Source organism: Sander vitreus, chromosome 18, assembly GCF_031162955.1.
Source record: "Sander vitreus isolate 19-12246 chromosome 18, sanVit1, whole genome shotgun sequence".
Classification (NCBI taxonomy): Eukaryota; Metazoa; Chordata; class Actinopteri; order Perciformes; family Percidae; genus Sander; species Sander vitreus.
Genome location: NC_135872.1, coordinates 2930648 through 2956615, shown reverse-complemented (window position 1 = coordinate 2956615; position 25968 = coordinate 2930648). Strand labels below are relative to the sequence as shown.

General features: G+C 40.2%; 1 protein-coding gene across 1 annotated transcript in view; it reads right to left on the bottom strand.

Moving 5' to 3' along the window:
* The window catches only part of col12a1b (collagen, type XII, alpha 1b), a 160396-nt gene that overhangs the window by 80222 nt on the left and 54206 nt on the right, over positions 1–25968 (bottom strand). The window contains exons 23-33 of the mRNA XM_078274565.1: positions 24354–24499; positions 22744–22873; positions 20442–20578; positions 15840–15969; positions 13885–14024; positions 11233–11365; positions 9258–9397; positions 2608–2737; positions 1654–1793; positions 690–819; positions 102–241 (exon numbers count right to left, since the gene is read on the bottom strand). Of these exons, the coding sequence (XP_078130691.1) occupies positions 102–241; positions 690–819; positions 1654–1793; positions 2608–2737; positions 9258–9397; positions 11233–11365; positions 13885–14024; positions 15840–15969; positions 20442–20578; positions 22744–22873; positions 24354–24499 (1496 nt within the window). The remainder of the gene's footprint in view (positions 1–101; positions 242–689; positions 820–1653; positions 1794–2607; positions 2738–9257; positions 9398–11232; positions 11366–13884; positions 14025–15839; positions 15970–20441; positions 20579–22743; positions 22874–24353; positions 24500–25968) is intronic.

Below are 25968 nucleotides of genomic sequence, written 5' to 3'. Positions count from 1 at the left end.
AGAGATTCACAATTAAAAAGAAAAAGTAATTTAGATGCTTAGTTAATCCCCGAGCTGGCTGCAGGATCTGTTTTTGTGAGGCGGTGGTGAAAGAGTCTCACCATCTCCTCCCGGCCACCAGCCACCGGCACAAAGAAGACCTTGTAGAGGCGAACGGCTCCGTCAGCCGGGTCCCAGTTCACAGTCAGAGAGGTCATGGTGGGGTCCGTCACCCTCAGGTTCTTCACTCCTCCCAGTGGCCCTAAACAAGAGCACAGGTCAGGCTGCTCATAAGGTTTTAAGACCAGCACCTGTTATTTCAATATTTTGAGAGGATATCAATCTGTTGTGTTTTAATCCTGACTGAATTATGTTTAAGGGTTGTTCATGTACCAGCTATAGACCTAATCACAACGTTTGTTTACAATAACTTCCGAGTAGAAAACTCATGTATCCCGTAGATACAATTTAACAGCGCAGAGCAAAACAGGGCCAAGGAACAACAGGCTTTACAAACACTATTTAACAACTGTTGATGTGTTGTTGTTGTTGTTGTTGTTGTTACACAGAAAAGAATGGATCACTGAGTACATTTTAACTTCATCTTTTACTCAGACTGAAGACTGAATCAGTAACTTCACCTTTTAGTTTATTTGTATAGGAAAAATGAAGCGGCTTCAACTTCTGTGCAGGTCAGTGTTGAGTCTTACTTGTCTTTCCATTCTCAGACATGGTCTTTCCCTCTCGGCCGGCGTAAACCGGAACCAGAGAGACGGTGTAGAGGGTGTCGGGCTGCAGGCTTCGCAGAGTGGTGCTGGTTGTGCCTGAAGACACCGTTTCCTGAGTTCAACAACAAATTACACAAATCAGCTGCTTTTCGAAACCCAGACAGAGAAACGAGCATGCAACTGTAACAGTCTTGTATAAAGTACTTCAAAGCAATACTTTAGTAAAAGTACAAGTATCTTATCCGAAAATGACTTTGGTAGAACTTAAAGTCTCCTTTTAGAATATTACTTGAGTGAAAGTATCTGATATTTACTTATGTAGATACCTTCAAGTAAAGTGTTAGCCAAATTTCTTCTGATTTTATTTTGTAGTGACGAGTAACTAAGATACTGAGGGGAAATGTAGTAGAGTAAAAGTAAAAAATTCCAGAAAATGTAAATAACGAAGTTAAGTAGAGATACGTGAAAATTCTACTTAAGTACAATACATTACAACACTGGAAATAACTATAAAAGGTTGTTTAGGATGCTTAGCATCAGCAGCTGTCAGTTTGCCTATGAACAGTGCAGTTAACCCCCAAACTGCCCACTTCAATTTATGGTCCAACAGAAACCGACTGGTTGCAGCGGGTAAGCCTGAGGGCTGTTTGACAAAGCACGATAAACACATTAGCCAAATGAAAACTGCTCATTAAATTAGCTGTTATTAACATGCATTACTAAATCAAAGGTGTGGTGGTTTTGGCACATGATAACAAAGAGAAAAACATAACATAACATAACATAACATAACATTCATGGTGAAGCACATTTTTGAGTCTAGAGGAGCTTTAAGGATTTAAAAGTGCCGGACGTGTTCAGACACATGGGTGAGTAATTTAGCTTCAAGTTCAACGCTGCACAGTGCCAGCCGACAGGAAGCGGATGGGGGTCCTACCAGTCCTACCATGCTCTCAGCTCCTCCGGCGGCCGGGACGTAAATGACTTTGTACTCCTTCACTCGGCCCTCGGCGGGCTCCCATCGCACGTTCAGGGTGGTCATGGTGGGGTTCAACACCTGCAGGTTCCTCACTCCACCCAGAGGCTCTGAGGCAGCAGAAACACACACGTTTCATTAGCAGCGAGTCTCTTTATTTACTCCACTTACTGAACTGCACTGAAGTACTAGTAATTTATCTTTTAGCACATTCTCTACTGTCCTTTTTACAGCACTACATGTTTCTCAAAGCTGCAGTATCGGGGTTATTTTGCAGGTAAAGACTTTATATTCAACATGAAATAAGCTCATAAAATATCACCATTACAATATACTTTCTTCCTTGCTACTTTTGTTCATTCTTTCTTATCCTTTTTGTCACTGTCCTTTGAAAACCATGCCATCATCTCCCAAACATCAACTTTCTATGAGCTAAAAAAAACAAACCAATCAGTTTCTTTGCTCTGTGATTTTTCAGATAATCCAATTAGTTTTTTAGGGGTTTATTTACCTTAAAAAGTTGAAATTCCCTCAGCCTGTAAAGGCACACTTGAAATCCTTAAGAATATCTGAAAACCACTTCATTTGAAGACGCATGGTTTTAAGTGACATCTAAAGATCTTTTCAGACCAAATGATAATAATTTACATGTTCATTTAAAGATTTGAACCCATTTATCTATCCACAGCCAATCCAAAACTTTTGTATTTTGCAGTGCAAGTATTTTTTTTTTGTTTTTTTCTTCTCAGCAGCTGGTTTGATTTCTGCAAAACTGATGTTTGATGTTGATATATTAACTTAAATACATGCTTTACTTTTCCACGGGTATGACTACTTCCTTCCCCACTGTGAGATACAGGAGTAGCAGAAAGTAGCATCTGCAGCACAGTGAGAGCTATTTTCTTTGTGACGTCTGACTCTTACTGGTTTGTCCTTCGCCACTGATGTCTTTGCTGAGGCCGGTGGGATACACGGCGGCCACGGTGACGGAGTACAGCGTGTCGGGCTCCAGCTTCGGCAGGATGACAGTGGTCTTCTTTCCTCCGACCTGCGTCTGTTCACAGGAAACATGTCAGCAAGTGAGACTCACTGGCGGAAACAGAAACGTTTTCTCTTCACAGCGACACAGCAGTGTATCAAAGTGGCTGACGCATGAACAAGACTGACGCAGCCAATAGACAAGTCTCTGGCACTGAGTCATGTGTCGGGCTCATCCATGTGTTCCCACGGGCCTATGTTCCCAGGCAAGTGTGCCTCTCGTTATAAACTAACATTGTAAGAGCTTGGTAAGGGCTATTTTCACAGTTCAAATTGCAAAAGAGCGAAGAGAGAGATGGATGTTTCAAATGTAGTTTAAATGGTAAAAACATCTGTTCAACCACTGTGAAGATATTCATGTCTAAAATAAAGAAGTCGGTCTTGCCTGCAAATTTGAGAGCGCACAATAGGCTTCAAGGAGTATAACATCAGTAGGCTATATCTGAAAGTGATTTCAACATATTAAACATTTGATTTTGGGGGCGAAAGATCTCCTTAAAGGTCCCATGGCATGAATTTTTTTTTTTTTTAACATTAATATGAGTTCCCCCAGCCTGCCTATGGTCCCCCAGTGGCTAGAAATGGTGATAGGTGTAAACTGAGCCCTGGGTATCCTGCTCTGCCTTTGAGAAAATGAAAGCTCAGATGGGCCGATCTGGAATCTTCCCTTTATGATGTCATAAGGAGGAAGGTTACCTCCCCTTTCTCTGCTTTGCCCAACCAGAGAATTTGGCCCCCCCATGAGAAAGAGAGAGGCATTGTGGCTTGAAAACGAGCGAAGCGTGGCAGTTGGTCAAGGCCACACCCCCACCCTCCACCTTGCCCCCCCAAATCTCATATCCTCAATAGCATTTAAAGCTACAGACACAGAAATGGCACATCCTAAGGAAAGCTCATTGTGGGACTGGCTCTAGTGGCTGTAATTCTGCACCAAGGCTGAATTTTGGGAAAGAGACTCCAGATACAGTATTAGGGGACCACTAAGGTCTATATAAAAGAGACTTCAGATACAGTATTAGGGGACCACTAAGGTCTATATAAAAGAGACTTCAGATACAGTATTAGGGGACCACTAAGGTCTATATAAAAGAGACTTCAGATACAGTATTAGGGGGACCACTAAGGTCTATATAAAAGAGACTTCAGATACAGTATTAGGGGACCACTAAGGTCTATATAAAAGAGACTTCAGATACAGTATTAGGGGACCACTAAGGCCTATATAAAAGAGACTTCAGATACAGTATTAGGGGACCACTAAGGCCTATGTAAAAGCATCCAAAAAGCAGCATGTCATAGGACGTTTAATGTGTCGTATCGAGAGGATATTGAGCTGGAGAACAAAGATACGCTCCCGTCTGTGTCCTCAGTGGTGTCAGGGTTTTCCCTGCCATATTAAGTCTTAGGTGCAGCACCCGAGCCGTTTTTGTCAGCACCTAAGCTGAATGAATGTGAAATGTGCCAGAAACAGCGGAAAAAAACGCCAAAAATGTTGAAAAAGCATCAAACTAACTAAAATACTTTTCTCAGGTCTAATGATCGTTGGACTCCTTTAGCGAGCTTTGTCTTTAAGCTTTTTGAGTGTTAGTTATTTAAGATCTGCTCTAGCTATTCCAAAGTTTTAGATACAGGTATGGGGATAATAATGGTCCAAAATTATGTCGAAAGACCCTTAAACCCCTCCGCCAAATATACGCACCTAAATCTTCGATGAACCCAGGGAAAACACTGGGTGTCATTAAACATGACGTTTCAACATGAAAAGTTACAAGAGATCAAATAAAAGCTGTATGAATGCAAATACTGACATAACATCTTTATTTTTCAGGATAAGTTTATTCAGGAAAGCAGTTTAAAAATCCCTGTTTATCAATCTACATAAAACTGTAATATTTTAAAGGGGGCTAAAATGAAACTCTTGATATTTATCTTAAAGTGTTCATATTATGCTCATTTTCAGGTTCACAGGTTTACATAGTTTAATTAAAAAAAAAAAAAACATATTTGTTGTATTGCACATTGATGCAGCTCCTCTTTTCACCCTGTGTGTTGAGCTCTCTGTTTTAGCTACAGAGTGAGACATCACACTTCTGTTTTATCTTTGTTGGGAGTCGCACATGCGCAGTAGCTAGGTAAGGACTACTAGCCAGTCAGAAGCAGAGTATGAGGGCGTGCTCTGACAGTACCTAGGTAAGGACTACTAGCCAGTCAGAAGCAGAGTATGAGGTGTGCCCTGACAGTACCTAGGTAAGGACTACTAGCCAGTCAGAAGCAGAGTATTAGGGCGTGCCCTGACAGTACCTAGGTAAGGACTACTAGCCAGTCAGAAGCAGAGTATGAGGGCGTGCCCTGACAGTACCTAGGTAAGGACTACTAGCCAGTCAGAAGCAGAGTATGAGGGCGTGCTCTGACAGTACCTAGGTAAGGACTACTAGCCAGTCAGAAGCAGAGTATGAGGGCGTTCCCTGACAGTACCTAGGTAAGGACTACTAGCCAGTCAGAAGCAGAGTATGAGGGCGTGTCCTGACAGTACCTAGGTAAGGACTACTAGCCAGTCAGAAGCAGAGTATGAGGGCGTGCCACGCTAGCAGCTAGGCGAGCATTATAACGTGTGTTCCAAAGTGACCACGTTTGTCTCTGAAGTAAAGGCTGGACTACAATAGAGCTGTTTGGAGCAGTTTGTGAACAGTGTTTTCTGTTGGAGATGGTAAGTCCCTTTGGGGGGGACTTTGGGCTTTTTCACTTTGTAAACCTATAATGTGCACAAAAAAGATATATAACACAGTAAAGGAAAGGGAAAAAGCCAAAAAGCATAATATGAGCACTATAAAGTTTTTCTGCCATCGCTAATTTTTACTTAAGTAAAAGATCTAAATACTTCATCCGCTTCTGGTCATTAAATACAAGAACAAAAATATATGAAATCCTGTATCAAAAGTGAAACAAACAGAAAAGACTCTAATCTACAAAATAGCTGAGAGAAGCATCTTAATGTGTAATCACTTATCCCTGCCGTCATCGCTCTGTCTTCCAAAAGCTAAACTGAAACTCTAAAATGCACAAGAACTCGCAGTGTGACCGTTGTTCCTGAGGACACAATGTCAGCAAAGTTTACATTGTTTACACATGAGTATGTAAAGTATTTCTCTGGCAGGGAATCCAAGCAGGCCTTTGGGAAATCCTGAGCGAACAGCTCGGCAGTATATCATGAAATTGATCTCACACTGTAAACACATTCATAGAGGGTGTAAACAGTTTGCCTGGTAGCCAAGAGATAAATTGCAGAGGCTATAGCGTCACTTTTGCATCAGTATTTTAGGTATTTGGCTCCTGTGGAAATCAAACTTGTGACATTTTGTGAGAAGATCTTTTAATCGTGAGGTAACTGAGCTGCTCATTTCAAGACACTGTATTCATCACAGAAGCTATGTCGTCATACAAGTTTTACATTTTTTGAACAACAAATGAAAGAATTTATTTATTATTTTGTTGTATTTTATTGTATTTATGTAAAAAAGATTCCCCACAAATTAAAGAAGAAAAAACGTTTACTTCATTGTTTAATTGACTGACTACAATAAGACATTTTTTACTGTAACCTGAAGTGATCTTTTATTTTCTTGCAGCAGGAAAACAACAACTATTAAATGTGTTGTTGGAACATAAGTCACCGGTTAAATCCATTCAGAAAGGGGCGCTGTAACTTCTGATTTAAAAATGACTACTCAAATATGTATTTATTTTACTTTCATCAGAGCTGAAGGGATGTTTCTGAGGTTGATTATTATTAATTTCATCAAACAAACAGGAGGAAATAGTGCATTTGTTGGGGACTATTTTCAGCGGCAGATTAATCCACATTTGGTGCTCTAGTGAGTGGGGTGAGCCATGAGCCACGGAAGAACCCATTACATTTGGGATTGGATCTAAATCACGGGGTGGATACACAAATCGTTTTTCACCTCAGTTACCATTGCACAATCAGTTACCATCCGAGAGCCCTTCTAGTTTGTTTTTTTTATCTCTGTGGGTGTCCAGTATGATTTATTTCACTGTGAGTTACAGGAAGACCACCTCAGTCTACAGCTATCATTCTTCTTGACTGTAAATATTCATTATATTCAGTAACAGAGCATATATCATTAGCACAGATCTGGACCTAAGAAAACAGCAGTTTTTCTTTTTTTTTGCACAATTCCCAAAGTGGAAATTTACTATTTTTCTACATTTCAAAGCAGTAAGGACACCCGGAGTTCCTGAACAAACAAACATCCTGTCTGGTTTCATATAAATAATGTGAAAAACAACACGCCTGCAGACGACACCAGATGCTCTGAGTCCCCTGTTGTACACATCTGACCTACGCCGCGAAGGGGATCAGAGATCCATTGGACACATTTGTACTGCTGACATCATGATTCCACCCTGACACTTTGTTTGGGGGAACACTGTCATAACATCTCAGCGACGCGATCAAAATGTGTAACTCACTGAAATTCTTTTCATACAGCCCATAGTTTCCTTTAAAGTTATTTCCAGGCGCTAATCACTGTTGAGTCATCGTGCAGGAATGCGAGCTTGGCGGGCCGGTTGCGGGACTCCTCTAACTGCGAGATGGTGTCATAAACCAAACGTCAAACTTTGGATGAAGGAGCTCACAATGGCCAGGGAGTTCTCTCGCAGAGCGCTGGAGGTTCTGCTGAACTCCTTCAGGACAACTTGGAGAATCTCAGGAGGCGAGAGACGAGAGATTTTACATTCAGCTCGTACTGTAAATGCAACGTCTTTGGCAACATCTGTTCCCTGATTTATTGAATGTTTTGTTGTCAAACATCTGTACTGTGACTTGATGATAAAGATGATAATGATCATCATCATCAAGTCACAGAGATGTGTGAGGGTGATGTCAATCAAGGGATTTTGCTTTGCATGTACTGTAACTGAGTCAGTGCAGTTTGGGGTTCTGCTACTTCACTTCAATATTTCCATTTTGGGAGACTTTCTACGTTTAGAGGAAATATTGTATGTTTTTTTCTAAAACCACATTTATCCGACGGTTGGCCATAGTTTTGCACATTTAGATTTGTCTTTTATCATGACATTAATTTGGTTGTTTGTTGGTTATGTTGTCTGGAATATGTTTTAGATCTTGTTTTGTGAAAGTTGTGTTTTCTTCTGCATTTGTTGAAGACATTTATCTTTGTTTTTTACCCATTAAGCAAACACACACTCCGGTTTTCTTTCACTTTTAAACATTTGAATATCTAGCCAACATAAAGGTCCATGAATCCCTGAAAGTGGAGGTTTCACACAGCGTAAAAACTACTCTAATTGTCTTAAAAAATAGGTGCTTTAAGTTTACTTTAAGATTACTGCTGATACTTGTGTACTTTTACATGAATAAATTCCAGTGCAGGACTTTTTTGGTACTTAAATAAAGGGCTTTTTCCACCACTGGTGCCTTACAGATACATACAAGAAAAATGTATTTCTGTCTTTTGTCAGTGTTAGCTCCTGATTTATTCAATTTGCAGTCATCTCTAAATAACTCAGACATGGCTTATTTTAAATGATCTATTCAACAAAAATGCATGGGGACGACACAGTGTTTGCCTTTATATCATTTTAGCTCCTGCCCCGGCAGAGTTTTATGGCTTTTTTCCATTTTGGAGATCCTGAAAGTATATCTCTAGAGAGTAGGAAGACTTCCCATCATTTCAAACAGTTCATAATTGATTTGTTTCTATATGTGCGCTGGGACCCGTATTGCAAACTGACAGTTTTAAAGCTCCCCATCACATTGAGATATCCATCGGTTTGTCATCAAGCAGCTAAAGCCCGTTGGAAATGTTCCCGGTGGTCAAAAAGCACCACCGCACCCCAAAAAGAGTTGAACAAAACCTCACTTTACAAAACCATCAGGAAAATCCACCCTAAAAAGGAATTCAGTCATATTGTTCCTCTAATCCTGCACAAACAGATAATACCCAGTGTGCATTCACAGCCATGTGCTAATGGAACAGAGGGATTTCTTTCCTGGCGTTCTTGAACTGAAGCCAATCTGGATGTAAAAACTTAGATTTTAGAAATCTCTGCAGTCACTCTATTGTTCAACGTTATTGGAGCAGCTCCAGCTTTCGTCTTTGGATGAAATGGTGTGTGTGTGTGTGTGTGTGTGTGTGTGTGTGTGTGTGTGTGTGTGTAGGCGGAAAGTATTTTATGTTAACCCTGCTAGAAAAAAAATGTTTTATTGAGTTTAAATCAAATATACTGCCTTTACGATTTTATTTTCCAGGAGACTCTGGTATATCTAAAATTAGGAATGCACAATATTGAAATTTTCCCAATAACTTTTATACAATCTATAAACCAATAGCTAAATTATTTTTTTGTTAGTTTTTCTGTCCCTGTTTTTCTCGACACATTTTAACTTGTGCAAACAGGACATATCTACTCTATTATGTACGCCGATGACAGCACTGTATTTGTATCTAACATTTTTGTTTTAGATATCGTAAAATGAGCAGTGAACTTACTGAGAGAGGCTCGCCTCCAGCGGCGGACTTGTAAGTGATCTTGTAGTTCTGTACGTTGCCGGGGGCGGGGTCCCACTTCACCGTCAGCGTGGAGGTGGTGGCATTAAAAACCCTCAGGTTTCGAGGAGGCTCAGCGGGCACTGGGAGCACACAGGGAAATCCAGTGAGATAAACAGAAAGGTCAGTTGTGTTGGATTAGCGATGGTAAGGATGATGGTGAGGATGATGATGGTGAGGATGGTGTTGCTTCCACAATCTCGCAGGTCATAAAAGCTGGAAGGGTCAATTTGAGGATAGAAGCAGCAAAACAGGAGCAGCAGTATGAAGCTGTTCAGAGCAGAGCTGGAGGTCAATTACTTTGAATTTAAATCTGGTATCTCAACAGTTCAATCTGTCAACATCAATAACTATTGAGCTGTTTTTTTTCCTAATTACAGTTAGTGCCAAGTGTGCCTGCAAATTGCAAAATGTCCCTTAAGCTTTGGGATATACATGCGCCAGTAGTTCTCAAACTTATTACTCAAAGGTCCGCATCTAATTTTTATTCAAAGTCAAAGGTCTGGAACAATTAGCGATAACGAAATAACTTTTAAGCAACACACATTCAAGTTGAGCACCGAGTTTTCCTTGTCAACTTTTGTACCAATACCAGTACCAGTATGGTCCGATACATCACTACTGTATGTTCAACATCACTAATAATGTATTGCTCAATAGTCAATTTATTTCTAAATAGAAAATGTTATACGCGAGGTATGGCCTGGGTCAGAAATTGACTTACCGTTTGGCCTGGATGTGGACCTTGGTCCAGACTTTGAGAAGCCCTGACATATGTGGTTTGATATAACAAATGTTGATATTGTACCAAATAAATTTGGATAGGCTCTATAGCCTGTCCAAATTTTAGAATTCTAACAAATAAAAAAATAAAAAATTCTAAATCAAATTATGAAAGGTGAATTAGAGTGTAAATGTTACTAAAGTCTTGCTGATTTTGTTCATTTAAAAGTTCACTGAGCTTCAACCCTACAGCAGAAACACTTTACAATAATGCAACAACATGCAATAACATTAATGTGATGACTGAGGTGACCACTGATGAATGATGACATGACGTTACGGTGTGAGATGAATCAAACTGTGACAACAGAAATGTTATGATGACAAAATGGTTAAGGATGGGGGAAAAAAAACCAAAATGACTGATGGAGGAATTAAAACAATCATTCACATGGATGGAGGTTTGTGGAGGGCGACATGTTACAAGTTTACATGAAACCCCTTTTTGCATTAAAAACCCTAAATCTACGTTCACACCACAATCTACTGCATGTTTACTTGGAAGCAAATCTGGGGGAAAATTTCCCCAAAAAAACAAAATGTGCCCAAAACAAAAATATACGTAGCGAAATAGTTTGTCCAGCATCATGCAACTGTCTTGATTACTGCTAGGGTTTTTTAAATGTTCAATGTTAAAACAAAACTCAACGTGTCGGAATAAGATTTTGCTTTTTAACCAACAGATACAAGTGTTTTTTGTCTTCATGGTCAGGTATTATTCAGCTAAGCCTAAAGTTAAGTTGGTTTCTGATGCAACAAAATGATGAAAAGGTAAAAAGGCAGCCGTGACCAAAGTTTCTTTGTTTGCAGAAAATCAACAAACATCTATCTACTTGCGTTGCTTGTGGTGTGAACGTTCAGTGAAACACTGAAATGCACATTCATGCAGTTAAGAAAGAAAAAGTGTGTTTATGTTAACACTGTCTCTTATGGTCCACATTCAAATTCCACACAAAATCATGAACAACACAATGAAAAGGAACCAGTCCTTCTCATATGACATACCATCCGGATCCTTTAACACTAGGAAGAGATGTTGAGAAAACAACAACGTTATTATTTGAATGTCAAGTGAATTCTTTGAGTGTAAAATGTTTGTTTTTTTGGGAGCTGATAGAGCTACGTGGGCACTTACATGTACGCTCGCTTCCAATCAGGTCCTCGCTCTCCGACTCATCGGGGTAGATGGCCGTGACAGTGACGGAGTACTCGGTGTCGGGGTCCAGGTTCTGCAGGACGTGGGAGGTTTCATCGCTATTCATGATGGCCTGGTGACGGAGACAGAACGAGAAGAATAAAAGAAGTATGTTAACAGTGTCTTATGTTATGGTAGTAGGACATCAAAAACAATATTTTTTTAATGTAGTTGGAGACCCTTTATAGTTCGCCCAAAGAAAGAAAGAAAGCAAGAAATCCTCAGCAATTAAAATGGGGTGGAAGAATCAAAGTCATGGATGGAGAGCGATCTTTTGCATGAACTCTGTAAAGTCACCTTGCCTCCAAAAGGTCGTTGAAGATGTGTTCAGAAAGAAGTGTTTTCTTCAATCTATGTAGTCCAAATTCGTGTGATGCTTGTTTTCCCTTCAACTCCATTCTTTGTGCTTGATGCTCATTAAACCTCAATTTACAGAAATCACCTGTCAATCAAACACTATGGATGGTAAACTATGAAACTGCAAACTACAAGCTTGTACTTTTAGTTGGAGAAGTTGGAGCCTTAGAAACCAAAACTTGGCAGCTCTTTTTTTAGGGACATTGATTTAGCTATATTTTCTGTTGATTCAGTGTATGTGAACGACAACTTCCTGCATCTTCTAACAGAAATAAGTCATTTTGTTTTTAAAAAGATGTGCAACCCTTGATTGGAAATCCTTGACTGATAAACACAGAAAATAAAGTTTAAGAAAAATCTTATCCTTCAGTGTGTTTCATTTAAACCCAACCTCTGAGACGAAAAGCATTTTGCTGCAGCCAATAAACCAATCGACCAATAAAGAAAGTTTAATCATTTTAAATATGGAGCTGAACTAAGACTGCAATGAACAACCTGGTATGGATTTCATTCACACATGTGTATGCTGGGTGGGGGAGCAAAAACAAACTTGGAGGGCCAAAATATAACAAGAAGAAAATAAGAAGAAAACAAAGAGAGCATTATTGTTGCCTCAGCTGAACTGGATTTTTTTTTTACTTCCTTGGCGAACACAATAACTGGGTTTTGAGAGGCATGTCAGTTTAAGGGACCTGTGAAACCACAACGGATCATTCTTGTCTTCTTTTTTACTTCAGTAATAAGAAAATTTGTAGATGACATTTCTACAGAACAAATGTTTCATTTAAACCAAACCAAACCCAGTTTCGTAATCGTAACTTAACCGACCCAGTCTACATGTTAGAGAGGCTGGACTGTTACAAGAAGATCAGAAAGTCGGAGCAGTACCTGAACTCAGAGCTGCACTGCTGCAGTTTTATTCAGAAGAATAAAATACTGAGGCTGCAGGCGAAAACCTTCACCATTGGTTGAGGCAACTCAAACCAGATGTTTAGTGTCACTGTAGACAGACGGTGCTGTCCAAGCAAAGCTCATTTGCATAATTCAAGACACAGAACTTGACTGGAGAGTTTATCCAGCTGCTCAAGATGCATTTTTGATGACAAAGGGAAAAGTAAAGAGGACAAAAACAAATCCAGATGCAATCTGGATACAAGTCCAGATGCCAGATGTCTAGTCTAAGTTAGATTTCTAAACTCTTCTAAAAACTAGTGCTGTCAAACGATTAAAATATTTAATGTCATAGTTAACTCGCAATTTATCGCACATTTTTATCTATTCTAAATGTCCCTTGATTTCTTTTTGTCCAATTATTTTTTCTCATTTTAATGCTCTTATCAACATGGAAAAGTGGATCGGCTTGCTTTGTGCTTTTGTCGCCTGGCTTTGACGAGGGGGCGGAGCATTCGCATCAGCTGTGTGCTTGGCCATCAGCTGTGTGCTCGGCCATCAGCTGTGTGCTCGGCCATCAGCCGTATGCTCGGCCATCAGCCGTGTGCTTGACCATCAGCTGTGTGCTTGGCCATCAGCCGAGTGCTTGACCATCAGCTGTATGCTTGGCCATCAGCCGAGTGCTTGACCATCAGCTGTGTGCTTGGCCATCAAGTGGTATTTCAGACTGGACGTGCTGCGATGATAGCTCAGTTCACAACGACAAAACTCACAGATCACTTTGGTCTTGTCAATGGAACCATTTGGCAACTTTTTGAAAGTAAACTTTCCATTCAGAATCTTATTGGCATCCATTTTGGCGTCTCGCGCTCGCCATCCACTCAAAACGTAACGTTAGCCTACTACTCATTGGCCGGCTCGCAAGCCCAAACAAGTTGTTTTGTTTCCGGTCTAGCTAGATCCGGTGTGGTGTTGTAGTTTTTCTAACGTTACTAGTTGTTGCAACAGCATGTGAAAAAAACTAAAAAGTTTGCTAGGCCAAAAAGAACATTAATCTCGCGACAAAAAAATTGACGCCGTTAAAATGGGTTAATAACGCGTTTAACTGACAGCACTACTATAAACCTTTCGGAAACATGTCTTTGTCCATCTCAGTTTCTTTCCCAGAATTAGAAAAGCACTATAATATGATAAGACAAATATTGTTTATTTTTTTGGTCTCGGAACAAAAGTCTTGCTGGTCTGGTCTTTGTCTTGACTTTGTTCTTTCAAAAGGCTGCATTTGAATTCAGACTGTAGCTAACACAGTAAAATAGCTATCCCGGCCCATACTGGCTAACTTACAAACTGGGGGTTGCCTTCGCCCTTCTTGTTCCAGCCGATGCGGTAGAGGGACACGTCCGGGGCCCCATGCTCCCACGTGGCTCTGAACGATGTCTGGGTCACCTCAGAGAACTGCAGGTTCTTGGGAGCAGGAACGACATCTGTTTATACAGACAGAAACAAGACGGAGGAAAGATGTGTTGGTGATTACGAGGAGGTCTGAGAGATGAGGCAACATCATATGAAGGCTATTTACTGTAGCTGACTGCACTGTGTAGGACAACGTGTGTGTGTGTGTGTGTGTGTGTGTGTGTGTGTGTGTGTGTGTGTGTGTGTGTGTGTGTGTGTGTGTGTGTGGTCTTGTACTGCTGTCTTTGCAAGGACCATATTTTTTAACTTGACAGTGAGGACATATTATTTGGCCCTCACTTCTATTTGGTTTAAGGTGAAGGTTGAAGTACACTGTAGAGCGTTTTTTTCTACGTTTTTGTCGCTTTTTGGTCACTATTTTCGACCTGTTCTTGCCTTCCTTCCTTCCTTTTTTCTACTGTCTTCTTCAAGTTTTCTCCAAGTTTGTCAAAGTTTTTGTCGCTTTTTTCAAAAAACAATTCTGCCTTTTTCAAGGTTCTTGTCACTTTGTCAAGTTTGTCTTCCTTCTTTCTACTGTTTGTGTGTGTCTGTCGCTGTTTTCTAAGTTTTTGATACTATTTTCCACCTATTCTTGCCTTCCTTCTTTCTATCGACCTTTTCCAAGTTTTTAGGTTTTTTGTTGCCTTGTTTCATCAGCATTTAAATGTTTTTCAGTTATATGGCTGTTGTTTGGTAAATCTATCACTGGTCAGGGGGTACTTGGCTTAAAAACACAATTCAAATGGGGTACATTATTGAAAAAAGTTTGAGAACCACTGCTGTAGAGTATCCAGAATGAATCTCCATTTTTATATCACTTTGTTCATTCAGTCGGACATTGTGTTCTTGTTAGACAATGTCTTGTTGGGATGGGGACAAAAAGAACATTCAAAAATTCCGGAGCTGGGGGAAAATATTCTGTGAAAAAACTCTGATTATCGAATCGAATATCCAAGATTAAAGAGTGTTGTTGTTGTGAGTTGTTTCTTGGAATATTACTTCCCTCCCCCGGCTCTGTAATGTCTTCTTTTTGTTACCTAAAAAATTGCTGAAATACGTGCATATCCGTCCTGCCGATGTTGATTTTTATTTTCTATAAACACAAAAGCTTATATGTTTGTGCTTGTGTTTGTATATGTGCTTATATGTTTATATTTAATCTTACATAAAAGCTATAACTTATAAATCAAAGAAATATGTCAGTTAAATGGTTGTTATTTCTATATTTTGACTTTTGACCAAAACCTTCCTGCTTATTTATCTGTTGCTTTGTCTCATGAATGTAGCTAGCTATGTAGGAAGACGACATCCCTATTCTTAAACCTGCCTACAAAGCTCAGATTGGTTGATTGTTTCTCCAACCAGGGAAAAAAAGACCTGTCAATAAGCAACACCGGATATTTTTGAATCACTTAGTGAATGTTGGGCAGTCATTTGAAGGCTCTGGAACCAGGTTAGCTTAGTGTTAGGTGCTACAAAATCTATGATGTTGAGTCCTCACAACACCACAAACATGGTGTGTGTTTTTCCACAGTTCACAAAGGACTAGCGATAAACAGAGCCAATGCAGTAAATGATCACACAGTGCGAGTCCAGCCTCTCTGGAAGCTGTTTTCAGTCCAGCAGGGGAAGTGAAGTCAAAGTTAATACAGAACTCATCACCATCACAGACACAATACACGTCTCTTCAACACGTGTACTGTCCAGGCACTGGAGAGGGGTTGTCAGCATAGTCATGTTTGACGTAGTTAAAGAATAGTTTTACCGTATTTTCTCTCTAATCCCTGGCCATGCATTTTTTCTTTCTGGATGAACAAAAAAGACAAGAATGAAAAGCAGATTCAGACCTGTGATGGCGCTTCCGAGCATTGGGACTCCGGGTCCCACATCGTAGATCGGTGTGATGGCCACATCGTACTCAGTCTGGGAGATGAGGCTGGACAGGTCCAGGGTGGTGATGTCCCCGTTGACTTCAGCCTGCCGGTGACAAATTCAATCGTCAGAAACTCAAAATCACTTGCATACATTGACTGAGGCTGCACAATCCTCCAATTTTGTCATTCTAGTCATAGAAAAGGTTTTTAATCTGCATCAAAACACACAGAGGCAGCTAGTTTCTGGAGAACACCAAAATCCAACCTCAACGGTTGTGATTGGTGCCTCGATTTGGAAAAATTGGAAATGGGCTTGAATGGGCTCTAGACCAGACGGACTTGCAGAGCAAATCTCTAATTTGCCGGAAGTTCATCAGGGTTTTCCCAGGCTAAAAAATGTTTAAAAAAAAATGTTGACCACCACGCTATTGGTAAATTATCATGTTCTCATTGTGCCACATATTGGGGCAATGCCATCAGATTTAGCTAAATCAATCAGAGTTTAAATGTGCATGTGTCATCTAAAGTTGGTGGCAATTGAACAAATGCGTTAAAAATACAAACTTACAAGACTCAATTACAGTAAAACAGTATTTCTATTTTGATGGTTATCGGTTTTGAGTAATGTGATATTATATGATGGCAACTGGAAATTATTTTTCTAATTTCTAGTAACAACACAGTATAACCGAACACCTATGATGCCTGTGTTTGTTTGCCGTTCTAAATCTTCATTATTAGACTGTAGTTAAAGACAGCAACAGTGCGGATGAGCCAAACAGCTTGGAACTTGGGTTGTTGGTGTAACCAATGAAAAAGTAAGAACCATGTAAATTCAATTTCAAACATGTTTGATATTTTGAAATTTCTCTTATGTATATGATGCAACCTGATTTCGAAATTTGTCAGGATTTTAAAACTCCTACCTAAGGCTTTTGAAACGTAGTCCTTTCTGGACGAGAAGTCTGCTGATGTGATATGATCAAAAACTCCAGAAAAGCTACTAAATGGACCTTGAGTTGAAATCATTTCACCAAGAATAAATGTTGTACTCCTTTATAAGCTAGATGTTGCGTGGCAAAGCAAGTGGTAGGACTTTTGGGGTGCAGAAGCTATATTTATACGTCCCTTCTCATCTCCGTGCGTGTCATAACTCTGTCTGACGCACACACCGCTAGCCTAGCTTAGCACAGATCCTGGAGGTAACCGGCTCCATCTAGCATACTGCTCCCAATAAGTGACAAAATAACACCAACATGTTCCTATTTACATGTTGTGATTTGTATAGTCACAGCGTGTACAAATAACAAGGTCACATGAGACACAGCCATCTTCTAACTCTATACATACTGGGAACTATATTCTCAGAAGGCGAAACACTGCTACTTCTGCTACTTGGGCGGAGTGATTTGCTCGCAGCACCTGAGAAGCCCCGTGGTGAGGAGCAGAGAGTTCGCCTGGAGTTTGCTCAGAGTTGGAGTAATATCACTCCGCCCAGGTAGCAGAAGTAGCAGTGCTTCGCCTTCTTAGAATTATCTTATATTTATTTATTTATATTATATTATCTCTGGGGGATACGGTGAATAAGCTAAAGTCCCAATAAGTAGGCGTGTTCCTTTAAAACAGAAAAGCAAAGAAAAAGATCAAGTGGCCATGGTATAAGCTAGGGGTGCATCATTGCATCTAGGCGGTTCTGCATCGATGCAGTGACAGACCTTAATTGATTATTGCCTACTGATGTTACTTGTTGATTTTCCAGCCACAGCTTTTTTGTTTTTGCCTTTTGTCCGTTGTGTTCAGACTCCGCTACGTTCAGGAAGTATTGTTTTTAAGAGCAGATGCAATGAAAACGGAAGTTCATTCTTGAATTTGTTGATGAAAACCACGTGTAGCAGTATAAAAAAGCAGTATATCGTGATGCATCGGGATATCGTATATATAATCGTATCGAATCGTGAGACCAGTGAAGATTCACGCCCCTAGTATAAGTATATATATGAATCCCTTAAAGTTGTATCATAAGCCTATATGTTGCTAATAACATGTTTTTATACGCTACAAACCACATCAGTAGCTCTAGTCTTTTGGGCTATTTTCACGGTTTTATGTGAATTAATATATTCACCAAGATAAGCAGAGATAAATGAAATATTTGGAAAGTCAAAGTATCAGGGAGTCATGTCTCAGTCATTTCCAGAGTTTTCCATTTCAGGGGACAGCTAAGCAAAGTAAGCAACAGCAGAGACAAAATAACTCGGCAGGCAGTAATTCAATGTGTTCTTCTATAGAGACAAGAAGTCCTCAGGAATAATCCTTAAGAGGAGTTGAGCTGCTGCAGGTCATCCATCAGAGCTTTCTGGAAACGTTTTGCAGGTGTCCACCGACAGGCACCTTCGGCTGTCGATTCACCCCAGACTGTTTGTCCTCCGCTGACATCCAAGCGAGAAATTATGAGAACGGAGTGGTGCTGGGATGATCCAATCAGGCTGGGCTGGCGGCCTGAGCCAGCGCTCCTCTGGCAGCACACTGCTTTTCTCAGAATGAGCCAACAAAGGGGAGCTGCTGCTCCGCTGAGAGGCCGGCTGCAACTCTTGACTTGGTCACGACTTGGTCACTTTCCCAGAACGAAGGTTCCTAAGAACGCTTACGAAAATCTCTGCGTGGGTTTTATTGTTTAAAGCCTCCTTCGAATAAACGTACAAACAATATGGGCATTTCCAAGTGTTGCAGCCACTTTGCGGTAAGAGAGCAACGACTGATACCTGCCAATAGAAAAGGTCACAGCTGTACATCCCCACTGTACAAATGAATATGATTTAGACCGTTTAGACGGTGTTTGAATTGCACATCAAGGACAAAGGGCAATGCTGCTCAGGATTCCAAAAGAAACAAAACCCACACATTCATTGCTGAAGATGAATCTTTTATGATCTTGGAAAATTGATGTCTTTTAAAGTAAATGGAAGGTTATATACGATGCCAAAACGGAGCCTGTTAATCGTTTAAGTTGGTTAAACTGATGTATTACAAGCTGTTAGGCCCATTTAGGTAAAATCAAACCCCATCTTCATTTGTAATGGTTCTAGTCACCAATTTTACTCCAACTGGCAATTATTTTAATTATGAACGAATGTGTCAATTTCTTTTTTTGATTGCTTAGTTTATAAAATGTCATAAAATAGTTTTTAAAAATAGGGCTGCACGATATGAGAAAAAATATCTGATTGCGATTTTTAATTTTTTTTTACTGATATTGCAATTGCAATGTGATTTACAATATTGGAGGGAATGGTCATTTTTGGATCATCATTCTCATTTTCATCGAAAAATATTCAAATTAAAGTGATTATAGTGGGATTTTTGCGAGGATTTAGTCAGTTGGATACGATTAGTAGGCTGGGACGTCTCTGCAGCACCACAGTACTTTCTTCAGAATGGTTTGACACACACACACACACACACACACACACACACACACACACACACACACACACACGCACAACACACACACACACACACAGACAAGTTACAGTTAAGTAAACGGAGAAAAGCTGCAAAATCCTCATATTCAGGAAGCGAAAAACAGAGAATATGGCATAGTTTTATTTCAGTTAGCCTAATAGCTGGTTTGATTTGCATTGAGAGATGATTTTATGGAAAGTACCCCATGCCCATCTCTAGGAATGGTGAAGGGTATGTGATGATGTGGGGGGGGGGTATGGTGAAGGGTATGTGATGATGTGGGGGTATGGTGAAGGGTATGTGATGATGTGGGGGTATGGTGAAGGGTATGTGATGATGTGGGGGGTATGGTGAAGGGTATGTGATGATGTGGGGCTATTTTAATTCCAAAGGCCAGGGGACTTTATCCATGAAATAACTGGCCTTTCAAAATAAAAGTCTGCCTGCCTCAATGGGAATTTAACATTAAGATCAATTTCCAAAAGATGATTTTTTTTTTTTATTCCTCTTTTTGTCTACTTTAGCATGGTTATGTAAACTTATGAGCACAACTGTACCCCTGATATGTTTAATATTTCATTTTAGTATTCTAACATTTGTGGTTTGTTCATAACTCTTCCTAAATGAAAAAGGTCAGTTACACAACCTCTTCAGATTGCTTTTCAGCCTTTTAATAATGATGGATTTGGGGCATATGAAGTCATCGGTGTCCCACCGACCGCTACACGAAATCATTCCTATCACAGGCAATAAAACCTTTTAACACTTCATCACTGAGTGTTAGATACGACTCACACACATCACAATACTGCACTAAGTGCAACTTCACAAACATAGGTTACACTTTCATCTTTATAAATACTATGTAAGTAGGTTGTACATTTTTCTTCGCCACTTGTATATACTTGTATTACAGTCTTTCCATTGTATTTTTTTAATCTTCATTTTTGAATAGTTCTATTTATTATTTCTTGTATATTCTGTACGTGTGCTGTGTGTCTGATATGTTGCTGCTGTAGCACTGAACTTTCCCAATTTGGGATCAATAAAGTCCATCTAATCTAATCTTATGGTGTACTGTAAGGTAACACTGAAAAGAAACCTGGGCTGTACCTCCTTCAGGTCTCCCTCTTCTGGTTTGTAGGTGATCATGTACTTGCGGACGGCTCCAGGAGCAGCGTCCCAGTTGAGCCTCATGGTGCTGTGAGTGACATCCGTGATTCTCAGGACTCCGGCAGGAGGCACGGGCACTGAGGGAGGACGGGGAACAGACATTTAAAAACCATCCTGACTGAAGGATAAAAAAATACTGTACAATCCCATCTTCACGGTTCAAAATGTTTGTGAAGACATAAAAAGATGCTGACTGACCAGAACTTACCACAGAGCTGAAAAACAGGCAGCAGCTCCTTTTTTCTCTCTTTTTAAAGTGCTGCTGCGTTGGATATTCTGCTTTTCAGTGCATCTGCTTTCTATCAATAAGTTCTCAATCCAAAATATAAACTCCAGCTTGTGGGAGATGTGATCCAGCTCTTATAAAAAAAAAAAATCTGCTGACATGCAAATAAAACTCATTTAAAGTAAAGTAAATGAGTAAATACTAGTCGAGTGAAAAATACCCCAACTACTAGAACAAGGTTATTTTAAATAAGTTCAAAAATAAATCTCGATGCCGTTCTTAAACCTTTCTACCACGGATGTGTTGCCCTTTTGATGTATACCCTCCTGTTTTTACCTCTAATGAGTTTCTCCTAATGTCAGCAATTGATTTTACATTTTTTTCTTCTTTAATTTTTAACTTCAAAATCGTTAAGCTTCTTACCTTTTCTAATAAAACAAGTTACATTTTAAAAGATGTAAGTTCTGCTATCTTGTAAACATAATGCAGTGAACATAACATGGCAATTATCCCTTTAGAAATATAGCCTAGAAATCTAGACCACCCTAGCGGCAGCAAATGTAATCTGCAGTCAGGGTCGTCCAGCAACTCTCCGTTGGCTTGCGAGCTGGAAAAACCAAACTCTGGTCAGGCCAATCACATCGTGTATAGAGTCGGTGGGCGGGCTTAACATAATGACGGCAGAGTTGAGACGGTTCCGTGTGAATTCCCTGCTACCTGAAAACAAAGAAGATGGCTGCTGCTGCTGGTGAACAGCGGTCTTTGGAATCGGCTTTAACCGAGACTCTGGAAGACTTGGAGTTCAGCTTTTCTTTGAGAAAAGAACAAAGAACGGCACTGAAGTCATTCTTAAAAAAGGAAGATGTGTTCGGAGTTTAAAGTTTAATCTATCCACTAGCGTTGCTCTGATTGGTTGTAGAGCTATCCTATTGCGTGCAGAGAGAATTTGAAAGACCACCGTTTATCCCGACCCTCGGATTGAGCCCTGCCAATGGTGAGTTCCCAGACCCAACATCTGGATGTGGGTCTGGCTTGTCAGGCTACCAGAAATACATACATTTGAAAGAAGATGTGTTCAAATACTTTCTAACATTTCTTGCTAAACACTGATTGTGTTGCAGCTCGAAAAACAATACTTCTCTCTTCAAAGCCACCAGACTTGTTTTACCAGGGGCGATTCTAGGATCAGACCATTATGGCCCTAATGAGAATGTGACACGGATACAGTACCATGCAAAAGTGTTAACCCCCCCTAAATTTATTAATGTTTAATGTTTGTTTGTGTTACCCCATGTGGGGTAACTACTGTGGCAATAAACTCCTTTCCGATTCTGAACAAACTAACCTTGGAGGCAGCGGTAGACCAGCAACTCCTGTGTTCTGCGAGGTAAAATGATACATAAAATGTTTTTGTCAAAGGAGTCTGGTGGCTTTGAAGCGAGAGGTATCGTTTGTCGAGCTGCAACACAATCAGTGATTATCCAGAAATGTTTTGTGTGACCAAAGTCACACAATAACACAAACAAACTAAGCGATGGAGGCAGCGGTAGACCAGCAACTCCTGTGTTCTGCGAGGTAAAATGATACATAAAATGTTTTTGTCAAAGGAGTCTGGTGGCTTTGAAGAGAGCGGAGATAACGGCTTCAGTTCCCCGTCGTAAAGGGCGCCCACTTTAACTGATATACATGTCTTCAGGTTTCTAAAATGCGTTTAGCTGCTGCCCCCGTCCACAGCAGGACATTGCTTAGCTTCCGTGTCGGTACTCCTGCCTGCTTCTCCAAACTGGGGGCGTGCAGTGTTTTCTACGGGCATTTTGATACTTATTTCCACCATGAAAAGTTGTCACTCTTATTTCAAACTGAGCTTCAGTCTAACGTAACTTCACAGTAAAGCTGTGGTTCTATTGCTTTGCCAATTGAGGTTTAATTCAAAGAGATAATTTCTGCCTCCGAGAAATGTCTGTAACGCTAAAACACATGTAAAGTACGGTATAGAATCAGTTCCGCATCACTTACAGGTGACTCCTCTCCCCTCCAGAGGGTCGCTGGTAGCCTCTCCATGCAGCGCATAAAGGGTGATGGTGTATGCTGTGCTGGGGATCAGCTCCACCAGCTGGACGTTAGTTATATCCCCGCCAACACGTACCTATTGGGGGAAAGACAGGACTTGAAAGTGTTTTATCCTAAAAAATGAACTACTTCCCATTTCTTCACAGAGGTGGCCTATGAGAAGCCAGTGTGCTTGGTGTGTTCACAGCACCTTTCAGTGCTCAAGGAATACAACATTGGGTGCCACTATCAGACTCATTTTCTTTTCTGTCCTGACCAGTTGAAAACATATTGAGAGATATTGTTGAAATTGCACTTATATAACTTATATCTCAGGTTGTTCATAATCTTTTTTTGTAAATAGAGTGTTTATTATGTACTTGCACCCCTCTACACAAGAGAAAGTGACACATTTGGAGTAGTTATTAATCGGTCATCATGCAGCGGTTTTAAACTTGTTTCTCCAAACCGTTGATCCAACATGGAGACAGATTCAGCAACCGTAGTCCATCTCTCACACAAAATGCCTCCAAAAACACATCTCGGCGAACCGTCCTCGCAAAATAAGAGAAAGCTTCCAAACAAAGGCCCACTTGAAATCAAACTGGGCTGTATGTGGCCCATGCCTTAACTGCCAACACGCTAAGTTTAAACTGCACTACAACATCATGTTAATGATTCATTCATGTCCAATGATTCATCTTGATAAATAATCCACTTCATTTTGAGGTCCTGATTCACACTTCAGCTGCATATTTTTTTTTATATCACTATACATTAAATCAGCGCTTATATGTCCCTCTGCTGTATAATTGCACATGTAGGTCAACACCATGTGTTCCACCCGTTTAGCATCTGTTCTGTTTAAATCATGCCGATGACTTCAGTCCTCATGAGCTAATCCTTTCCCATTACCCAGCGTGTCGGAGGACTCTGCTTTTTGCAGGCCTGGCCTGAGCCGCGCTGCGAAAGTCCACTTCTCTTGCTGCGCAGCGCTCACCGCCATCTGGAAGCAGTAAGGCAGCGCGAGCAGAAGCCCGATCTTATAAAATCATTGTGGAAATGCTGAGCACACAAATTAAGGTGTGTGTGTGTGTGTGTGTGTGTGTGTGTGTGTGTGTGTGTGTGTGTGTGTGTGTGTGTGTGTGTGTGTGAGTTTGTGTGGCTTTGTGTGTGTGTCGTAGTGTGCTTGCTCACATTGTGGGGACTTTAATCGAATGTTTCTCTCATTTAGTTTGTCCGTCTATACACTCTGTTTTCCTTCCACTGTTTACTCCTGATATCTCTGATGAAGACTCAGTTTCCCATCACTCACAGGCAGGGGTATGACCACATTACAGATTGTGCCACAGATTGTGCCACAGATTGTGCGACAGCAGCAGGAAAAACTTCCTGTTATAAAAGGTAGTTTTCCCTCGCTGCTGTCGCACTAAATGCTTGCTCTTGGGTTGGGGGGGGAAATTGTTGGGTCTGGATTTAACCCGATAAATCAAATTGAATTGAATTCATTAGGGTGTAGTTGTCCCATGTTGAAAACACAACCTCACAAGTTGCATGTGAAGGTGGCGTTACTTTACCTCCTTCTCCAGCTGAGGCTCAGTGGCATTGATGGATTTGTACAGCAGCATGTAGCCCGTGGCCCCGTCCGCCTCGTCCCAGCTCACCTTCATGGTGCTCGAGGTCTCATCAAAAACCTCCATGTTCTTGCATGCTGGCAGCGGCACTGAGAAGACACGCACGCGCAGTCAGAGCGAGGAATGGCTCAACGAGACACAGATGACATTCAGTTTAAAGGTCCGATATTGTAAAAAAAGTGAGAGTTTATTCAACGCTCAATCCACAGAGAAATGCACACAGCCGGTATTCAGAAACTGTGTTTTTAAAGAGGCCGCCAGGACTTCTGTATGGTTGGGTCACAACTGTATAACAAAGCGTGTCAACATGTTCTAGTAGAAACCCAAAATACAAGTGTGAACCTAAAAATGAGCATTTTATGGGACCTTAAATAACACTTTGTCTATATTTGCTGTTTTAACAATGCAAATGAAATGAGTTGATGTAATTTGAAGTATCTGAAGAAGACTTAAAGACTTCTTTGGACCGATTTAATATTTGGAGGAGGTTTTGGCACAGAAAAAGGATAATGATACAAACAGGCGAGCAACATCAATCACATGTTTTTTTTTAAATCCCAGAATGTCCCAAAGAGATCATAAAGTTTTTGATGTGCAGAGTATTTGGTATCACATGTCCGGTCAATAATTCTGGATTTTTTGCGGAGAATTTTTGGTTTGTTTTTTATTTCTTCGATGGCATGTAAACCTGTAAACTGGTTTCCTTAACGTAGTTCAGGGATTAAAACAAAGAAGGTTAACTGAAGGAGATTTCTGCTGAAGAAATTAGATTTTTTGGGATGTTAAAATGAGGGTTTTAAAATGTGAGAACACAACACAAAAACAGACAGGGGTAGTATTACTGAAAGGAAACTGTAGTTTAATCCAGAAGTATAACGACTAAAACCAAAAACTAAAATAAATAAATTGGTTTCCTCGGATAATGTTCAAAATTCAGGCACACGTAGAAAAAATAATGTGCTTCCTCAGTACAGAGCTTGAACAGAAAATAATTTAATAAATAAGGTTTGGTGTAAATGGAAAATCATATTCCTCCCAATAATTTGGTTTCTTGTTTGCAAAAAAAAAAAGATTGAATGGGACAATCCCTGGGTGGCTACTGAAATATTCAATAGACTTTTACTTTGAAAAAGAATGTACTGTCTTCACCACGCATAAATATTTTTTTAACATAGAAAATGTGTGATTTTGGGGCTTTTTAAGAATGTAGTTTTGCACATTAGGATAGACTTTATTAATCCCACACTGGGGAAATTCCTGAAAAAAGTTGAAAAGTCCAAAAACGAAAGAAAAGAAATACAGCTAATCTCCACAGTATTACATCCATATATGCACATGTAACATTGAAGAATAGTTTGGAAGAAGAAGAAAAAAAACGCAAAAAAAAAGAAATATAGCTATGAGAAGTATACTAAACTTCACCGAAAAGGTTCAGCGCTGCTACAACAGGCTGCCACTCACGCAGCGCCATTTTACTTTTCGCACTTTTAAGCACAAACAGTATCTCCTGTCCTGACTGTTTGAGGACACCCCCACCCAAAGCTCACAGCCTTTACAG